The sequence below is a fragment of the Tachyglossus aculeatus genome, chromosome 9 (assembly GCF_015852505.1).
Source record: "Tachyglossus aculeatus isolate mTacAcu1 chromosome 9, mTacAcu1.pri, whole genome shotgun sequence".
In the NCBI taxonomy this organism is placed as follows: domain Eukaryota; kingdom Metazoa; phylum Chordata; class Mammalia; order Monotremata; family Tachyglossidae; genus Tachyglossus; species Tachyglossus aculeatus.
The window spans coordinates 24,859,810-24,875,035 of record NC_052074.1 but is presented as its reverse complement, the minus strand read 5'-3'; the positions used below and the strand labels follow the sequence as shown (position 1 = coordinate 24,875,035).

The following is a 15,226-nucleotide window of genomic DNA, read 5'->3' as shown; positions in this document are numbered from 1 at the left end:
TGCACTCCCACTGGGGATGCTGATGGTGAAGAGGGTGAGGGAGGGAACCCTTGCTTGGAGGGTGGGAGGAGATGACTCACGTTATCATTGACCAGGGCCTTGCACTGGGAAGACACTCTGACCTCTCCCCTGCCCAGGACTTCCCTAGGTCCCTCCATGACCTTTCAATCAATCAATCAATCGTATTTATTGAGCGCTTACTGTGTGCAGAGCACTGTACTAAGCACTTGGGAAGTACAAGCTGGCACCATATAGAGACAGTTCCGACCCAACAGTGGGCTCACAGTCTAGAAGGGGGAGACAGGGCCTCCCTCACCCCACCGTAATCCCCCAGATCCAACTGCCCCCTTCTCCCTGGCTCTCCCATGGCCCTCTTCCCAGCTGTCACTCTCACCCATCTCTTACCTCCCTGATTGACTCTCCCCCGCTCCGGCTCCCCTTCCCATCCGCGCACCAGCAGGTCCAGCTCTTTCTTCTGCTTCAGGCGCATCTTCTCCTGAGCCGACTTGGAGATGGTGATGGGGACCTGATATGGGTCGGCAAACACTAGTGGGGACCCTCCAGAGGAAGTCGAAGCATAAGGGACAAGATGGGTCTCTAGTGGCTTTAATAAGATTTTTATTTAATCGAGCAATCCTAGCATTTAGTACAGTGCTCTGTACCCAGAAAGTGCTTAATATTATTGCGACTCCTTCCCTTCCCCACAGCACCTGTATATATGTTTGTACATATTTATTACTCTATTTATTTTACTTGTACATATCTATTCTATTTATTTTATTTTGTTAGTATGTTTGGTTTTGTTCTCTGGCTCCCCCTTTTAGACTGTGAGCCCACTGTTGGGTAGGGACTGTCTCTATATGTTGCCAACTTGTACTTCCCAAGCGCTTAGTACAGTGGTCTGCACACAGTAAGCGCTGAATAAATACGATTGATTGATTGACTGCATTTCCTGAGCGCTTATTGGATTAAGCACTTGAAGTACAATACACTTGGTAGTCAGGATCCCTGCCCTCAAGGAGCTTAAAGTTTAGCTCCTACCTTCTACCTCCCTCTTACCTAATGTCTACCTTCCCCTCTTGACTGCAAGCTCACTGTGGGCATGGAATCTGTCTACCAACTCTGACGCATTGTACTCTCCTAAGCGCTTAATATGGTACCCTGCACACAATCAGTGCTCAATAAAAATCCCTGATGATGATGATGGTGGAGACCAGTTCCTTTCTGGTTTACGTCTCTACGTCACCATAAAAAAGGCATGAGATCTTCCCAGAATTGAACCTGTCCTGAGAACCCGCTGGATTTTAAGCCATGAGACCTCCAGAGTGGTAGCCATAGAATTCATTTGTTCACTAGAATTAGGGGGCAGGGAGCACTAGAGTACAGTGCTCTACAGATGGAGAGTATAATAATAAGAGAAACGAAACACAGCCCCAGCCCTTGAGGAGCTTGCCTTCTAATGGAGGAGTAGTTGTGAGGAGGGGAGACGAAGGAAGTGGGAGAGGAGGAATGGGGCAGGAGGGAATGTCAAGTTGTGACCTAGTGGAAAGAGCATAGGGCTGAGCATCAGACCTGGCTTCTCATCATCACCATCAATTTATGCTATTTACTGAGCACTTACTGTGTGCCAAGCACTGTACTACGCACTTGGGAGAGTACAACACAACAGATTTGGTAGACACATTCCCCACCCATGATGAGCTTACAGTCTAGAGGGTCTAATCAATCTGGGACCCCTCTCCAGCTGCATGATCTTGGACAAGTCACTTTAGCGCTCTGTGCCTCAGTTTCCTCATATGTAAACTGGGGACCAAAAGACTCGTTCTCTCTACCCATTAGACCATTAGCTCCATGTGGGACAAGGACTGTGTCATCTGGTTATCTTGTATCTATCCCAGTGCTTTGTACATAAGCACTTAATAAATCCGTAACTATAGAATGGGACAGAACAGGTTTTCTGCTTAGCAGCCTCAGAGGAGGGGTCTGAATCCTGGGCCTCTATGAAAGAGACACAGTTCAGTGGGACCAGAGAGACAGGGACTCCGAAAGGAACAAACAGCCACTCACGGTCACACAGCATGTCAGAGGCACCTCCAGGGTGAGGAGGCACAATCATGGACTACATGATTTTAGACTGTGAGCCCACTGTTGGGTAGGGACTGTCTCTATATGTTGCCAATTTGTACTTCCCAAGTGCTTAGTACAGTGCTCTGCACATAGTAAGCGCTCAATAAATACGATTGATGATGATGATACATGATGGGTGGCTCCACCCCTCAAAGCCAGCCAGCTCCCGGCCTGATTGGAATCAAACTGGCTCACCTGCTGCCCGGTGGGATGTTGGGGCCTCCATTATTGAGCTCTGAGGATCAGACACCCTTCAGCCTTAATCTGCCACCCCCTTCTCCTTTGACCCTCTGGGCTCCTCCCTGCCACCCTGTTGTCTTCTCCATCCCACCCCCATCCAAACACACCCCAAAAGCTACAACTGTAGTGGATCCTCAAATAGAACATCCTAAAAAGATTCTACCACAGGCCTGTGGAAAACAAAAAGCCCCATCTCCTGACTAATCTATCTCCCCACCATTTCCCTCCCTCTGAATCACCCATCCACTTGAGTTCTCACTCACTACGCACTTTAGATACCCACCCTACAGTAGCTCTTATGTCCATATCCTAACACTCAGCAACTCTCCCTACCTGTAATTTCTTTTAGTGTCTGTCTTTCCCACACGATTGATCGCTCCTTGAGAGCAAGGATCATGTCTGCTTCCTCTGTTGTACTTTCTCAAGCGTTTAGTACAATGTTCTGCACGCAGAAAGTGCTCAGTAAATGCTAGTGATTAAATTGATCGATTGGTTCTGCCCGTTGTCAAGCAGTTTGGGAGGGTGTTTCTCTTGCAGCTTCTGGGGACCATCTTCCTCCGACCGCAGCCCTAGATCAGTTACTGTTTTTTCCCCCTCTCTTTGCCACAATGCTGATGCTCATTCACTTCACAGTGCCCCTTGACCTTTCCTGCTGCCTTAGCTGATACCTTGCCATGACTCTCTTTCTGGTCCTCTTCTGTCTGGGTTAGTGGCCACTTGGCAACCTTAGCTTGGCTGAAGGAGCGGGTTTGCCACGAAGATGGGGTCTCTGATCCAGCAGGATTTGCCCCACGAGTTAGCTCCTTTCTCACCGGAGGATCCAGGGTCCGAGGTCCTGAGGAGTCAATCACATGGTTGGTGATTTAGGACAGCCAACTCAACCACCTCCAGCCATAACCAACCCGAGGACTTCGTCTTGCACCTCTGTTCTAGGGCTAACATGCCCCGCGGGGCTCTCAACTATTGTTTCTCTCCTCATTTTTTATTTATAGTATTTGCTAAGCACTTCCTATGTGCCAAGCACTGGGATAAATACAAATTGATCAGGTCGGACTCAGTCCCTGTCCCGCATGGGGTTCACAGTCTTAATCCCCATTTGGCAGATGAGGTAACTGAGGCAAAAAGAAGTTAAGTGACTTGCTCAAGGTCACCAAGTGCTTAGTACAGTTCTCTGCACACAGTAAGTGCTCAATAAATACGACTGAATGAATTGTGGCGGAGTAGAAATAGAACCCAGGTCCTGTGACTCCCAGGCTGGTGTCCACAAGCTTTGGATCCAGAAACAGGGAGATTGGAAACTCCTTGAGGACAGGGATCCTGTCTATTAACTCCATACACCCTCAAGTGCTTTGTACAGTGCTTTGCACACAGTAAGCACTCAGTATATACTATTTCTTGTTTGGGAGAGTTTGAAGAAACCATATTTCCAACCCCTGACTAAAGATGAGATGAGAGCCCACTGTTGGGTAGGGACTGTCTCTATATGTTGCCAATTTGTACTTCCCAAGTGCTTAGTACAGTGCTCTGCACATAGTAAGCGCTCAATAAATACGATTGATGATGATGAGAGGAGTGGGTGAGGTCACAAAATGGCAGCCCGGCTCAGGGGCCAGAAAAACCCATGGACTCTGTCGGTACTTACCCAGAGACTTTAGGGCTTTCTCACTGGGACTTCTTTGCAGCCCTGATCTTAAAGGAACAAGGAGGGAGAAAAGGATGAAAGCAGCATTAGTGATGGAGCGGGTAGACTAAGCAGGGTAGGGGGAGAGTGGGTAGATAATGCAACTGAACACAGGGATGTAATTTAGCAGACACACCAACCAGGCCTGTGCTCTATCCATATAGGCCGGGCGGCTTCTCATAAATGATATTATGGATAGGCCAGCAAAACCAGCTGCGTTGATGCCGATAGGTTAATCATGTTTCAGGGCTTCACTATTTATTAGTGACTGTGTTTGGACATTTGTCAGGAAGCCTGCCCTGGAGAGGAAACTGCTGAAATCAATCTTCAGAGGAGTATGAAGTTTCCTGCGCCAGATTACCTCATCTGTAAAATGGGGATTAAAACTGTGAGCCCCCGCTGGGACAACCTGATCACCTTGTAACCTCCCCAGCGCTTAGACAGTGCTTTGAACATAGTAAGCGCTTACCAAATACCATCATTATTATTATTATCTCATGCCCATTGTGCTTCAGACAGCACCGAGGCTGCAGCCTGGCCTGGGGACACTATCAGACAGACTCAATAATAGAAGTATTTTTTTAATCAGCGCTTGCTGTACACTACGCACAAGTGCTGAGGTAGATTTAATCAGATCAGATAATAGTACCTAGCCCATATGGGGCCCATAGTTTTAGGGCGAGAGAGAACAGCTATCGAATCTCCATTTTACAAATGAGGAAACAGGTACAGAGAAGCTAAGTGACTTGCCCAAGGCCACACAGCGGGCAAGGGGCAGAGGCAAGATTAGAACTCAGATCTCCTGAATCCCAGGCCTGTGCTTTTTCCACTAGGCCCTGCTGGATCCCTCCTGAAGCAGATGCTGCCTTAATTGATGTTGTATGTTTGGTTGTCTATTTTTGAATCAGTTGGTGGCTATTCCCCAGATCGGGTCTGGCTGCCTGCATGTTCTTCAAAACGTAGGTTGGAACATTCATTCATTCATTCAATTGTATTTATTGAGTGCTTACTGTGTGCAGAGCACTGTACTAAGTGCTTGGGAAGTACAAGTTGGCAACATATAGAGATGGTCCCTACCCAACAGCGGGCTCACAGTCTAGAAGGGGGAGACAGAGAACAAAACAAAACATATTAACAAAATACAATAAATAGAACAAATATGTACAAATAATGTACAAATGTACAAATATTCATTCATTCATTCAATCATATTTATTGAGAGCTGTGTGCAGAGCACTTTACTAAGTGCTTGAGAAGTACAAGTTGGCAACGTATAGAGATGGTCCCTACCCAACAGTGGGCTCACAGTCCCTTCTAAGGGGGAGACAGAGAATATAACAAAACATATTAACAAAATAAAATAAATAGAATAAATATGTACAAATAATGTACAAATATGTACAAACATGACTCTGGACTGCTTTGAAATTAGATTTCTAAGCCATCGCTCTGCTTGGTGGCCCATTACACTCAGCCCTGCCCTCTTCATACGGCTTTCCCTCTACGACTGGCTTCCGGGGGAAGAGGAAGAGGAGAAGCAGCTCAACAGCAGCTCACAGGTTCTCTGGGGTGTTCTCAGCTAGGTGGATGTAAAAGTTGTGAGCCCGTTGTTGGGTAGGGACCATCTCTATATGTTGCCGACATACTTCCCAAGTGCTTTGTACAGTGCTCTGCACACACTAACTGCTCAATAAATACGATTGAATGAATGAATGAATGAAAAGACATCATACTTTCCACCCCCGCCTCATCCTAGCATCATCTAGTCAGTGGCCGTGACCTCGCACACAAGCCAGTCACACAGAGAAAAGTCTGGATTTGTGGCGATGCCTCTGAACCAACTCTGCCATGAATGCACATCTGGCACCTGCCGACTGCCCAGCACTTCCACTCTCCAAACAGAAAACTCGTCGTCCCTCTGGGCGAATAAAAAAGCCAGGAAGTTTGGTGGGTGGAGGGGAGGTGGATTCATGTCAGAAGAGTGCTGAAGAAGGGCAGAGATTACAGGGAATGGTAAAAATCCTGAGGCCACCAAGCAGAAGTGCCATGGCTCACGCACTGAAAACTAACCACCTCACCGTCTTGTGAGATCAGGCAATTGATTCCCATCAGTCAGCCAGTCAGTCAGTCGTATTTATTGAGCGCTTACTGTGTGCAGAGCACTGGACTAAGCGCTTGGGAAGTCCAAGTTGGCAACATATAGAGACGGTCCCTACCCAACAGCGGGCTCACAGTCTAGAAGGGGGAGACAGAGAACAAAACCAAACATATTAACAAAATACAATAAATAGAATAGATATGTACAAGTAAAATAGAGTAACAAATATGTACAAACACATACATCATCCCATCATACTCCCACCAAGGAAGAAGACCCGGCTGCGGACACCATCCCCTCAGAGGATGTTAAAGGTTAAGGAGACGAGAGTCAGTTCCCACCTGAAGCAATGGTTTACCTTACTGGTGGGCTCCCCTGATCTGGCAGCAGGAGACTGGGAAGGGCAACTGGAACGGCGTTCGCGTCATTCCTGGGAGACCTCCCGGCCTTGGGGATGGGAGGGATTGGAGCAACCCCTAGGGACTTTCTCATCTTCTCCTCACTGCAGTGCAGGAACTGAAGAGAGCTCTGTGCCTGCAATCAGTGCTCGGTTAATGAAGGAATTTATTAAACGCTTACTATGTACCAAGCACTGTGCTAAAGCGCATACAGATACACGATCAGAGGTCATGCCCAGCCCACAAGAGACAACGCAGTCAAAAAGGGAGGGAGAGCAAGAATTTTAACTCCATTTAACAGATGAGGAAACCGAGCCCCAAAAAAGTCAAATGACTTGTCCAAGGTCACCCAGCAGGCATATGGCAGAGCCAGGATTAGATCGTGGATCTCCTGAATCCCAGCTCCGGGCTCTCACCACTAGACCACGCTGCCTCTTGACGTGTAACTGGAGCCCTTTAAATATGGAATTGCAAAGCCTCAGTGAGCCTACCACTCCTCCGCTTGGGGAATTCTGAAAGGGAGCCCAGGTCTCCGACTCCCCATCCCTGGACCCGTAGCAGCTGAATGGGGACAGACTGTGGCAGCGGGGCCAAGACCCCTTTAGAAAACACCAGAGCAGAAGGACACTCCATGTCTCCCATGAGTCACTAAAATTCACCCTTTCTGCTCCATCCAAACTGCTACCATATTAGTCCAATCACTTATCAAACAGAAACTCCTCACCATTGGCTTTAAAGCACTCAAAGCACTCACCTCTCTATGCTCCTACTACAACCCAGCCCATTCATTCATTCAATCATATTTATTGAGCGCTTACTGTGTGCAGAGCACTGTACTAAGCGCTTCGCCCCTCTCATGCTAGCCTTCTCACTGTACCTCGACCTCAACCGTCTCACCACCAACCTCTCGCCACATCCTGCCTCTGGCTCGGAATGCCCTCCCTCCTCATATTTGACAATGACTCTCCCCCACTTCAAAGCCTCATTGAAGGCACATCTCTTCCAAGAGGCCTTCCCGGACTAAGCCCTCTTTTCCTTTTCTTCAGTTCCCTTCTGCATTGCCCTGAGTTCCTCTCTTTATTCACACACCCACCCAACACCCCCAGCCCCCCAGCACTTAGATACATTTCTTAAATTTATGTTAATGTCTGTCTCCCCCTCTAAATGGTAAGCTCACTATGGGCATGGAAAGCATCTGTTCTATTGTACTCTCCCAAGCGCTTAGTACAGTGCTCTGCACACAGTAAGCACTCCATAAATATGACTGACTGACATGAGGACACTATCTCCTTGGGCGAGTCAGCAAGAGGGCCAGGGCCAGCCCCCCTCCCAACTCAGAAGGCCTCCAAGCCATTATTATTAATCCATCAATGGCATTTCTTGAGTGCTTACTGTGTGCAGAACGCTGTTCTAAGCGCTTGGAAGAGTACACTATAACATAGTTGGTAGACATGCTTCCTGCCCTTAAGGAGAACACAGTCTAGAGGAGGAGCTTACAGCCTGGAGACTACAGTCTATAAGAGGGGGGCTAAGGATTTGGTGACTTGAGGGCTGTCCCCAGCTGGTTTCTTGTCTGAGAATACGAAGGAGAAGCCCAGAGTTCCTGGCCATTGCAACCAGCCCTTCTGAGAGGTAGAAGACTGCTCTTCTGCTTTGACACACTGCCCTTCTCTACATCTTACTCAGAGGGTGCTTCTAGACTTTGCCAACAGTGCTCTTTTAGCCACAGAAGCACCCGGCCCCTCTCTATCAAGTCAAACCAGGAAGCTGTGGTTGGTTTTATCATGAGAAATTCTGTTCACATAAATGCTTCCTGAACTTCAGAAAGCTCAGCAAGGCAACTGGCGGAACAAAAACCATTTCCTATCTCAATCGGAGGCAATTCTTAGCAGTTCCACTCAATGATCAAAGCTGAAAATGAGGAGTTCAAGGCTGAGTTCAAGGCTACAGATGGGAATAAATCAAGGCAAATGGGTCATTTTTTTTCAGGAACATTTCTTTTTCATGAAAGGACCCTTAAATGAACTACCTTAAACACTACGTTGGATGCCAGTCTAATAGGGAATTCAACTGAAAGTTCCAAACCCTTTAAACAGCTGAGAAATGTTTTAGCTTTAAAGCACTCAATCTTGCCAACGCCTATTTTACCTTGCTGATTTCCTGCTATAACCTATCACTTTCACTTTTCTCCTCTAACACCAACCTAATCGCAACCTCAATCTCATCTATCTCACCTTCAACCCCTTATTCATGTCCTGCCTCTGGACATATATATGACAGACCATCAGTCTCCCCACCTTCAAAGCTTTAATAAAATCACATCTCCTCCAAGAGGCCTTTTCTAAGACCTCGTATTCCCTACTCCCTCTCCCCTCTGGATCACCCTTGCACTTGGATTTCTACCCTTTATTCATTCCACCCTCAAGCCCACAGACAGTTATGTATATGTCTATAAATTATTTGAATGGCTGTCCCTCCTTTTAAACTGTAAGCTCCTTGTGGGCAAGAAACATGTCTACCAACTGTAAGCTCCTTGTGGGCAAGAAACATGTCTACCAACTCTTTCATACTGTACTTTTCCAAGCGCTTAGAACTCAATAAACATGACTGACAATCCTTTCCAACACTTTCCTCACCCCCATGGCACTTGGAGATGGGGAATGTTACCCTTTAGGTTCACCTTGGTTGATGTGACCTTCCTTTCAGAGAGTTCCTGGAAGAGAGGAGAGAGAAGCAAAGAGATAGAGAGAAAGGCAAGGAGATGGAGAGTGAAGCAAAGAGAGAGAGAGGCAAAGAGAGAGAGAGGCAAAGAGATGGAGAGGCAAAGAGACGGAGAGAGAGGAAAAGAGTTTGAGGGAGAGGCAGAAAGAGAGGAAAAGAGACAAAGACAGAGAGAAAGAGAAAGAGAGACAGGAGAGGATAGAGAAGAAAGAAGACAGAAGTGAGAGAGACTGCTAGCCAAAAATGGTCACAGGGATTGTTAGTAGAAATCATAGCCACAAGGTTAAGTAATGAGCAAAACATGTTTGGGAGGTGTAGATTGTAAAGGGAGTGTGCGAAGAAGTTTGGCTGCCTGTTCCCAACTTACCTTTTGGGTTGCCGGGGTTGGCTTCAAGTGGTCCCCGTTGGATGCCTGAGGGTCTGAGCCATTCTGCAGTGACCCCTGGGCCTCCGGGGTGGTGGGGATGCTCAGAATGGGAGGCATGGGCGCTGGCAGGAGCCTCAGGGAGGCTGCGAGGGGAAGGGCAGCCTTCGGGTTATCTCCCCTAGCTCCTCCTTCGGGATCAGGCACGCCCAAGGAAGAAGGAAGAGAACGAGTCAGAGCTCAAGGAGAGCCAGCATCTCATTTAAACAGCTTTTTCCCCCAGCCTGGTGGAAGTTGTGGGAGACGGGCCTCTAGTCTCAGCGCCACCATCCACGAGGCGTGAGTCCCTAAGGCTACATGGTGCTTCAGTTTGTCTTGTCTTACACTGTTGAATCATTGCTCCACGGATACATCTGTCCCAAAACGCCCCACCTCCATCTGCAATCGTTCTGGTGGTGTATCCATAGAGTTTTCTCGGTAAAAATACGGAAGTGGTTTACCATTGCCTTTTCCAAGCAGTAGACTAGAGTGTCCGCCCTTGACTCTCTCCCATGTCGCCGCTGCCCAGCATGGGTGAATTTTGACTTGTAGCAGATTGCCTTCCACTTGCTAGCCACTGCCCAAGCTAGGAATGGAATGGACAGGCCTCTGCTTCACTCTCCCTCTCACAGACGAGACTGGTAGAGTACTGGAAACTCTCCAGGTGTGATCCTGAGAGGATATCTATCAATTATTTATTATAAGTGATTTATTTACATTAATGTCTGCCCCCCTAGACTGTAAGCTCATTGTGTCCAACCTATCTTGTAGCTACCCCAGTGCTTAATACCGTCCTTGACATGTAGAACTTAAAAACCACTATTACTGTTGCTGTTGATAATAACAACAATATTGCTCCTATGACTAGGTCCCTGATTATCACTTGAGGGTTGTCCACTGGAGTCACCCCGAGCAAAAGGACCCCCTACCTTGCATCTCAATGTGCTCATTCCTCCGTCCAGGAAGTTGCTGGAGGAAAGCCATCCTCCTCAATGGAGAGGTGGAAAAGGCAGCAGCAGTGACAGCCAGAGGGGAGCCCTGATCTAAACTTAGTAGCTGAGAAGGCTACTGGCTGCCAACCGAGAGATCCCCAATTCACAGGGGCTGAGTTTCCTGAGTCCTTCCGGGTTTTTAAGCGCTTAATACAGTACTTAAAGAGAAGCAGCGTGGTTCAGTGGAAAGAGCCCGGGCTTTGGAGTCAGAGTCACGTGTTCAAATCCCGGCTCTGCCACTTGTCAGCTGTGTGACGTTGGGTAAATCACTTCACTTCTCTGTGCCTCAGTTCCCTCATCTGGAAAATGGGGATTAAGACTGTAAACCCCCTGTGGGACAACCTGATTACCTTCTAACCTCCCCAGCACTTACAACTATGTGCTTTGCAATCAATCAATCAATCATATTTATTGAGTGCTTACTGTGTGCAGAGCACTGTACTAAGCACTTGGGAAGTACAAATTGGCAACATATAGAGACAGTCCCTACCCACCAGTGGGCTCACAGTCTAAAAGCACATAGTAAGCGCTTCATAAATGCCATTATTATCATTATTACTTTGCACACAGTGAGCACTCATTAAATATGATTGAATGAAAGTTTTCTGTGAAGGGCTAGAGTCCTTCCCTCACGCGAGCCTCAGCCCCTCATTGAATTATCCACCATTCTCTCCCCTCTCCATCCCCTCCACCTTACCTCCTTCCCTTCCCCACAGCACCTGTATATATGTATATATGTTTGTACGTATTTATTACCCTATTTATTTATTTATTTTACTTGTACATATTTATTCTACTTATCTTATTTTGTTAATATGTTTTGTTTTGTTCTCTGTCTCCCCCTTCTAGACTGTGAGCCCACTGTTGGGTAGGGACCGTCTCTGTATGTTGCCAACTTGTACTTCCCAAGTGCTTAGTACAGTGCTCTGCACACAGTAAGCGCTCAATAAATATGATTGAATGAATGAATGAAGAGAGCAAATACCATCATTATTTTAATCAATCAATCAGTCGTATTTATTGAGCGCTTACTGTGTGCACAGCACTGTACTAAGCGCTTGGGAAGTACAAGTTGGCAACATATAGAGACGGTCCCTACCCAACAGTGGGCTCACAGTCTAAAAGGGGGAGACAGAGAACGAAACCAAACATACTAACAAGATAAAATAAATAGAATAGATATGTACAAGTAAAATAAATAGAGTAATAAATATGTACAAACATATATACATATATACAGGTGCTGTGGGGAAGGGAAGGAGGTAAGATGGGGGGGGTGGAGAGGGGGACGAGGGGGAGAGGAAGGAAGGGGCTCAGTGTGGGAAGGCCTCCTGGAGGAGGTGAGCTTTCAGTAGGGCCTTGAAGGAAGGAAGAGAGCTAGCTTGGTGGATGGGCAGAGGGATGGCATTCCAGTCGAGTTCCTGCGCCCCCTTTTCAGCCTGTTTAAGCTCCTTCCTAATCCATACGGATTGGGGCCAAGCCAAACCCTCCCGGGAGCCCCAGAGGGCAGAGCAGCTGGACTCACCCCGAGGAGCCCCAGAAAGCCCCTCAGAGAGTTTCCTCTTCTTCAGCTTGTCTTTGATCTGGACGGTTTCCATAGCAGCGCTGCTGGCCTCCGATTCCCGGGTGGTGGGCTGCCGCCGGGAGCCATCCCCCAGGTCCTTCTGAGGCCCACCGCCGTCCTGCCAGCCAGGCCAGAGGGCACCGGGTTTGAGACCAGCCGGGTCTCCATCCTTACCACACAAACACGGCTGCTGCTTCTTCATCCGGACTTCCAACCCAGTCTGAAGGGAGGCTGGACACAGACGGATGGGAAGCAAACGGTAACTTGCTCTGTACAACACTGGTAGTGGATAATAGCATAATAATAATGGCATTTGTTAAGCGCTTACTATGTGCAAAGCACTGTTCTAAGCACTGGGAAGGTTACAAGGTGATCAGGTTGTCCCACGTGGGGCTCACGGTCTTAATCCCCATTTTATAAATGAGGTAACTGAGGCACAGAGAATCAATCAATCATGTTTACTGAACGCTTACTGTGTGCAGAGCACTGTACTAAGCGCTTGGGAAGTACAAGATGGCAACATATAGAGACAGTCCCTACCCAACAGTGGGCTCACAGTCTAAAAGGGGGAGACAGAGAACCAAACCAAACACACTAACAAAATAAAATAAATAGAATAGATATGTACAAGTAAAATAAATAAATAGAATAATACTTAAAGTATCTTCCAGAGAGCTGACCAATCATTCATTCATTTGACTTGCCCAAAGTCACACAGCTGACAGTTGGCGGAGTCAGGATGTGAACCCATGACCTCTGACTCCAAAGACCGGGCTCTTTCCACTGAGCCACGCTGCTTCTCATGGATGTCTTGGGGATGCTCTCCACCCAGACTCAGCTTTAAAACCCAAGCCGCTCGCCGACGGAGCCGGTGAATGTGGCTACCCACTCATGGCAGTCAACTACTCCCCTAAGGTGGCCTTAGAAGGGAAGCCAATATTCTTGCATAAAAACATGCTAAAGCCAGGAGTCCCAGAGAGGGGCAAAAGGCCGTTAGAAGGAATTAAACGGTGATTGTCTTCCATGGCATCATCGGCATCAATGATATTTACTGAGCGCTTAATGGGAAAGCACAATACAATGGAGTTGGTGGACATATTCCCTGTAAACAACAAGCTCACTGTCAAGAAGGTCTAATCCCACATAGGCCACTTTTCAGCTGTACCCATTAGGACCATCTAGCCTCCCTATTTCTCCTCTAATGACCCATCATGGACCCACGGCCCATTAATTTATTTAAAACATTCTTAAGCCTTGCAATATCCCTAACTTTTTCCCTTCTCCCTCTCTGGGACCCTATTACGGCCCTTCAAATTTATTCAAGGCCTACTTGAAACTTTTGAGGTCTACACCCTTCCTTTTAAAAAAAAAATGGTGTTAAGCGCTTACTATGTACCAGGCACTGTACTAAGCGCTGGGGTAGATATAAGTTCATCAGGTTGGGCACAGTCTAAGTCCCACATGGGGCTCACAGTCTTGAAATTCCTATTTTACAGATGGAGTTAAGAGGCACAGAGAAGTGAAGTGACTTGCTTAAGGTCACGCAGCAGACAAGTGGTGGAGCCGCGATTAGAAGCCAGGTCCTTCTGACTTCCAGGGAATCCTTAGACCACGCTGCTTCTTATAAAAAAAAAATGCATTAGGATTCTGAGACCACTTCGTGACGGTCTGGGAAGCTGGGTCTGAGCCGGGGGTGCCCTTCTTGGTTCATTCCCTGCTACAGGAGAAACCTGGGGGCTTGGGAGTTTCTCAACCAACTTCCTCCAGGAAAACTGCTTTGTGATTTATTATTGCTTCATGAGTCTTTTTTGTGTTTCCAATGATCTACACGTGTGCTATGTATGTGAGCGTGTGTGCATGTGCGCATGAGGACTCCCCTTGTACTTCCCAAGCGCTTAGTACAGCGCTCTGCACACAGTAAGCGCTCAATAAACACGATCGAATGAATGCGTACTCAGATGACGGATGATGCGGTCCAGGTTCTACAAGGCACGTTTTGAGCCCACATTTTGAGGCAATTAGGGAACGTTTTTCCCCAAGGTACACCACTATTATACAGCGGGGTTGGAAGAGACAGTTTTAATAATAATAATAATAATAATAATGGCATTTATTAAGTGCTTACTATGTGCAAAGCACTGTTCTAAGTGTTGCGGAGGTTACAAGGTGATCAGGTTGTCCCTCGGGGGGCTCACAGTCTTAATCCCCATTTGACAGATGAGGTAACTGAGACATAGAGCCCCCTCCTTCCTCTCCCCCTCATCCCCCTCTCCATTCCCTCCCGTCTTACCTCCTTCCCTTCCCCACAGCACCTGTATATATGTATATATGTTTGTACATATTTATTACTCTATTTATTTTACTTGTACATATCTATTCTATTTATTTTATTTTGTTAGTATGTTTGGTTTTGTTCACCTCCTCCAGGAGGCCTTCCCAGACTGAGCCCCTTCCTTCCTCTCCCCCTCGCCCCCCTCTCCATCCCCCCCATCTTACCTCCTTCCCTTCCCCACAGCACCTGTATATATGTATATATGTTTGTACATATTTATTACTCTATTTATTTAACTTGTACATATCTATTCTATTTATTTTATTTTGTTAGTATGCTTGGTTTTGTTCTCTGTCTCCCCCTTCTAGACTGTGAGCCCACTGTTGGGTAGGGACTGTCTCTATATGTTGCCAACTTGGACTTCCAAAGCGCTTAGTACAGTGCTCTGCACACAGTAAGCTCTCAATAAATACGATTGATTGATTGATTGACACGGTCTCTGTCCCACACGAGGTTGTCTTAATCCCCATTTTACTGACTGAGCCCCCTTTTTCCTCTCCTCCTCCTCCCCCCCACCCCCAACCTCCTTCCCCTCCCCACGGCACCTGTATATATGTTTGGACAGATGTATTACTCTATTTTACTTGTACATATTTACTATTCTACTGATTTTGTTAATGCCGTGCATCTAGCTTTACTTCTATTTGTTCTGATGACTTGACACCTGTCC

General features: G+C 47.1%; 1 protein-coding gene and 1 non-coding gene across 2 annotated transcripts in view; both read right to left on the bottom strand.

The window, feature by feature from the left end:
• TOGARAM2 (TOG array regulator of axonemal microtubules 2) overlaps positions 1-12,449 on the bottom strand; it is a 32,529-nt gene extending 20,080 nt beyond the window's left edge. Inside the window, exons 1-6 of the mRNA XM_038751153.1 lie at positions 12,186-12,449; positions 9,633-9,820; positions 6,505-6,680; positions 4,010-4,056; positions 3,036-3,202; positions 406-526 (exon numbers count right to left, since the gene is read on the bottom strand). Coding sequence (XP_038607081.1) covers positions 406-526; positions 3,036-3,202; positions 4,010-4,056; positions 6,505-6,680; positions 9,633-9,820; positions 12,186-12,426 — 940 coding nt within the window. The 5' untranslated portion in view covers positions 12,427-12,449. The remainder of the gene's footprint in view (positions 1-405; positions 527-3,035; positions 3,203-4,009; positions 4,057-6,504; positions 6,681-9,632; positions 9,821-12,185) is intronic.
• LOC119932779 lies at positions 10,213-10,350 on the bottom strand. The gene has a single exon (XR_005452512.1). It is a non-coding gene; the product is annotated as a small nucleolar RNA SNORA7 (small nucleolar RNA).
• Positions 12,450-15,226: the final 2,777 nt, after the last annotated feature.